The sequence below is a fragment of the Solanum tuberosum genome, unplaced genomic scaffold, assembly GCF_000226075.1.
Source record: "Solanum tuberosum cultivar DM 1-3 516 R44 unplaced genomic scaffold, SolTub_3.0 scf00165, whole genome shotgun sequence".
Lineage (NCBI taxonomy): Eukaryota > Viridiplantae > Streptophyta > Magnoliopsida > Solanales > Solanaceae > Solanum > Solanum tuberosum.
The window spans coordinates 1,227,785-1,233,052 of NW_006239090.1; the positions used below are offsets into that span (position 1 = coordinate 1,227,785).

Consider the following 5,268-nt stretch of genomic DNA (forward strand, 5'->3'; position numbering starts at 1 on the left):
GTAAGATCCCATAATCCTACCCATACTAAGTAAAGCTTCTTGAGTAGTCATAGTTCATAGTTCATATCCTTGTTCATATTTCATCAGTGGGAATACGCCTTAACCGACATAGACCATGTGAGCTAACATGGAATCCGGTGTCATGCCCCACACCGAAAAGAGGTGTCCTACTTGCCTAAGGTAGAACTAACATGCATTAGATTTTAGGTGGATCCACTAGCTAAAGACCTATGAGGGCACATAGTTATAGGATAAAGAGACTGCTACTAAAAACCCCAACCTCACTTAACGGGAAAGCTTCCATCTAATGAGATTACCTCTAGAAACCCGACCTTACTTAACGGGAGAGCCTCTATCTCATATTCAATATACACTCGGTGCTAAGCATTACTTCCCACAATTACATGTTTAGTCTTGCATTAAGTTCATATGCATGGAAGAGTACTGACAAAGAAGAAAGTTGAGGTCCAAAGCAGAGATATAATAGTCCAGACGCTACAAGATGAATTGGGAGAAAAAAAGTATTTGCTTGTCCTGGATGATATGTGGCGAGTTAACTCTACATCATGGCATGAGTTCATGGACACGTTGAGAGAAATCAATACGTCCAAAGGAAACTACATTCTCGTGACTACCCGTATTAAACAAGTGGCATCCACAATAGCAGTAGATCTTCATATGTTGAGAAGATTAGCTAGAGATCATTGTTGGTCCATTTTCAAACAAAGAGCGTTTGTTGATAGGGAAGTTCCAGAAGAAATACTGAGTGTGGAGAACAAGATTGTTGAAATGTGTCAAGGTCTACCATTGGCTGCAAGTGTGTTAGGAGGCCTCATATGCAACAAGGATAAACATGAATGGCAGGCAATTCTTGATGGCAACCCCCTTGTTGCAGGTGAAGATGATAACGGGGAAAATAGCATAAAGAAAATCCTAAAACTCAGCTATGATTATCTACCATCTCCACATCTGAAGAAATGTTTTGCTTATTTTGCGATGTTTCCAAAAGATTTTGAGTTTGAGAAGGACCAACTAATACAACTCTGGATGGCAGAAGGGTTTCTTCGTCCTTGTCAAGAGACCCCTGTGATGGAAGACGTCGGGAACAAGTTTTTCCAACTCTTATTGCAATATTCCTTGCTGCTAAATGTTGAGCTAGATGTGCACAACAATACAATATGTAAGATGCATGATCTTTTGCATGATTTGGCTGGAGATATTTTGAAGTCTAAGTTATTTGATCAAAAGAGTGTTGGAGCAGAAAATCTTTCTCAAGTTCGATACTTTGGATGGGACTCACCAAGTGATCAAATAGATAAGATAAATGAGCCAAGACGTTTGTGCACATTGTTCTGGAAAAGCAACATATCTGATGATATGCTATTGAGCTTTCAGTTCTTGAAAGTTTTAAATTTGTCCGGATCAGGCATCGAGGGGTTGTCAGCCAAAATCAGCAAGCTAATATACTTGAGATATCTTGATCTCTCCAACACTGAGATCGAAGACTTACCCAACTCCATTTGCAAGCTCTACAATTTGCAAACTTTTAGAGTCAATAACTGCTTTTCACTCAGGAAGCTTCCAGAAGAAATGGAAAATATGATAAGTTTGAGACACATATATTGCAACTATCATTACCAATTAGATATTCAGATGCAATTAATATGGGGCAATTGACTAGTCTTCAGACGCTACCATTTTTCTATGTAGGTTTGGAGAAAGGTCGTCGAATAGAAGAATTAGGTCATTTGAAAAACCTTAGAGGTGAATTGACTATCAAAGGTCTCCAATTAGTCAGAAATACAGATGAGGCTCGAACAACATATTTACATGAGAAACCAAATATCTACCAGCTGGTGTATTTATGGTCCCATGATGAATCAGAAAGCTGTGAGATCAATGATGAGTGTGTGTTGGATGGTCTTCAACCGCATCCTAACTTGAAAAACTTAGAAATGGAGAACTATTTGGGGACTAGTTTTCCTTCATGGTTCAGTGAGGAATTGCTACCAAATTTGGTCGAGTTGAAATTAAGTTGTTGCAAAAGGTGCAAAGAAATTCCATCGCTTGGCCAACTGAAGTTCCTTCGGCATCTTGAGTTGATAGGATTCCTTGAATTGGAATGCATCGGACCTAAATTTTATGGTGTCGAGATTAATGATAATGGATCACGCAGCAATAATGACAATATCCAAGTGTTCCCGTCATTGAAAGAACTAGTATTAGAGGATATGCATAGCCTTATTGAGTGGAAGGGAGATGAAGTTAGAGTAAGAATGTTTCCTGGGCTTGAGAAGTTGAGGATTACAGAGTGTCCACTGTTAAAAGGTACTCCAACTCAATTTGAAATCCTGCGTGAATTAAGAATTGAAAGAGTTGACAGTGAAATGCCATTGTTGAACTTGTGCAGCAACTTAACATCTCTTGTGGATCTTGTTGTCAGTAACGTGAAAGAGCTCACGTGTCTTCCCGATGAGATGCTACGCAACAATGTTTCTCTTCAACACCTATCAGTCTCAGAATGTGGAGAGTTTCGTGAATTGCCACAAAGCTTGTACAATCTCCATTCTCTTAAGAGGTTAGAGATTACCAGCTGCACCAATTTCAGTTGTTTTCCTGTTCCCAGTAGAGAAAATTATTTGACTTCCCTCCAAAGTCTTGAGTTATGTTATTGTGATATATTGACCAGTTTACCAAGTGGAATGCTAGATCATTGTCTGTCTTTGGTATCTTTGAATGTCTTCCATTGTAACAACTTAGTTCCCTTCCCTTTACCCTCAGGGGGCCTTCACCGCCTAGGGATATTGCGAATTGGTCCTTTCTCAGAGATGGTGAATTTTGAGGCATTCCAATTGATTTTTAATGGCATTCAGCAGTTGTTGTCCCTTCGTAGGCTGTGTGTGTACGGACGTTTGCACTGGGATTCTCTGCCCAGTCAGCTTATGCAACTCTCTCACCTAACACATATCTATATATATGATTTCGGAATTGAGGCTCTTCCTCATAGTCTTGACAACCTCACTTCTCTTGAAACATTACAACTAATGAGGTGCAAACAGCTACAACATCTGGACTTCTCAGATGCCATACCCAAATTACGGTATCTGCGGATGTATGATTGTCCATTGTTAGAAGGCATGTCGGATGGGCTCGGCAACCTTTTTTCTTTGAAACAGTTAAGTTTTTGGAACTGTGAAAAACTAGATCATCTGCCATCCAGAGATGCCATGCGACGCCTCACTAAATTATGGAACCTGGGCTGCCCACAGTTAGAAGAAAGTTGCACCAATCAGAGTAGTGCAAACTCCCAGTGGTCCAACATTTCCCATATTCCAAAAATTGAAGTAGGTGGAAGCATAATTCAGGACAGACGTAAGTCTCTGTTTCTCTTTCACTTTCCGAGTCGATTTTTAAAATATTATTTTCCACGAGTTCCAGAAAAGAACTTATGTATGCAATTTAATACTCCTACTTTTTCCTTTTTGACATTATAAATGCAAATTATCAATCAATTGAATATGTGCTATGCTTTCTCTAAATTGTTGTTCTTCTAATTCTTCAAGTGTGGTATATCTTGATAATGATTCAATCATGAACATTTATGTGTTTTTTCCTAATAGGTTAGTACTTTCAAGGTCATGCTAGAACGTTGTTGTGGTAAATCAAGACAAATCCCTTGAACTACAGGTAATTATGTTAGGTAAATTTTCATTTTAGAATTTGTAGAAATTTTGTAATTATCAGTGCATAAGTTACTTTGTACAGCTATTAGATAAAATTAGTTAATTACTGTTTTATTAGTCATTAGTTACTATTGATTTTCACCATCAGTTTACTGCTGCTCTTTTACTATTTGACTAGTTCTCTAGCAGTGTTTTTAGGCTTAGCATTATCTCCCCATGTTTTGGAGTTAGTTTAGGAAATTGTTAGACCATCGTGTAAATTTATTTCCATTCCAGCAATAAGAATAATGAATTTCCTCTTCAGCTTATCTTGTTTCTTTAGTAATCTACCAGTTTTTTTGTCTTTCTTTCTGTTGGGAACCAATTTTTGGAGGTCCCTGCATGTCTTAATCATGAAATTTGTGTTTCTGCTCATAGGTTACTAGATACTAGGTCATGGTAGAACGTTGTTGTGATATATCAAGTCAAAATCTATGGGGAGCAATCACGTTGGGTATTTTAATTTAATTGTTAGAGGAATGCTATAACAAGTTTATAAAGTTCTTTTTTACATTCCTTTTATCTCATGATACAACGGGGTTTGTTATGTTCCATAGAGGAACCACCATTTTTACTTGAACCTTTTTTTTCCAACTCGATCTTCTATAGGTAACTTCTTTTATATCATCCCTGAAAAGGAAAAAATTACTTGTTTTTGAAGTTATTTTTATGCACAGACTGACCAGATAGGAACAAGTAACTCAACCGGTGCTCACAACAGTGACTCAAATGCATTGCAAAGGTTGCTCTATAGTTTATTTACTTTTACAGATTAAATTTTACTGGAAGTGCAAAATGAGATTACCTCCTTTCAGGTCTTGTTATGGTATTGAACAACCTTTTCCGGGAACTGAACTCTATAATATGAAACATCAAAATATTCAAAATGTGTAGGGTGTTCAATGAGCCTGTCTTTTCATGGACATGTTTTGCAATTTTTTTATTTGACGAATAAAATCTGATATCTACTCTCATCAGGACTTGGTATTTAACTTTCTGTGAAAGTCTGACCCCTCCCCTCTCCCAACACGTATGAAATAAGAAGTATTTGTCATATCTATTCAGGTGCTATGATGAAGATACTGAATGGTGATAACTCCATGAATGGAGATTAATCCTTGGAGAATTCACAGAGCATTTGAGAGAAGAAGAAGGAAGAAGATTGTATTAATGTCTTGATTCAGTGAATCTGTACATACATGCTTATATATACTACTCTTACTATGAATGAATACAAAATATCTCTAACAACTTTGTAACTAACTATTGCCATGTCATCAGCTAGTAACTAACTCTTGGAATCTTCTAACTAACATAAGCTTGGTTATTTCTGCATTTGCTAACACTCCCCCTCAAGCTTATGGTTGAAATATATTTTCATTCCAAGATTGCTTAGTAGTAGATGGTGTTGTCCTTGTCCAAGACTCTTTGTGAGCAGATCAGCAAGTTGATTCTTGGTGTTAATATATTCTGTCTTCAGTACTCCTTGACAAATTCTTTCTCTTACAAAATGACAGTCTATGTCTATGTGTTTTGTACGCTCATG

At 37.3% G+C, this 5,268-nt stretch overlaps 1 protein-coding gene and 1 long non-coding RNA gene across 2 annotated transcripts; both read left to right on the forward strand.

Moving 5' to 3' along the window:
* The first annotated feature begins 429 nt into the window (after window positions 1–429).
* Window positions 430–3,244, forward strand: LOC107061763 (putative disease resistance protein RGA3). The gene is made up of 3 exons (XM_015311568.1): window positions 430–1,606; window positions 1,711–3,100; window positions 3,205–3,244. The coding sequence occupies exons 1-3, from the start codon at window positions 430–432 to the stop codon at window positions 3,242–3,244; spliced, it is 2,607 nt and encodes an 868-aa protein (XP_015167054.1).
* A 17-nt stretch (window positions 3,245–3,261) lies between these two features.
* On the forward strand, window positions 3,262–4,812 carry LOC107061771 (uncharacterized). The gene is made up of 3 exons (XR_001474205.1): window positions 3,262–3,372; window positions 3,621–3,687; window positions 4,788–4,812. It is a non-coding gene; the product is annotated as an uncharacterized lncRNA (long non-coding RNA).
* Window positions 4,813–5,268: the final 456 nt, after the last annotated feature.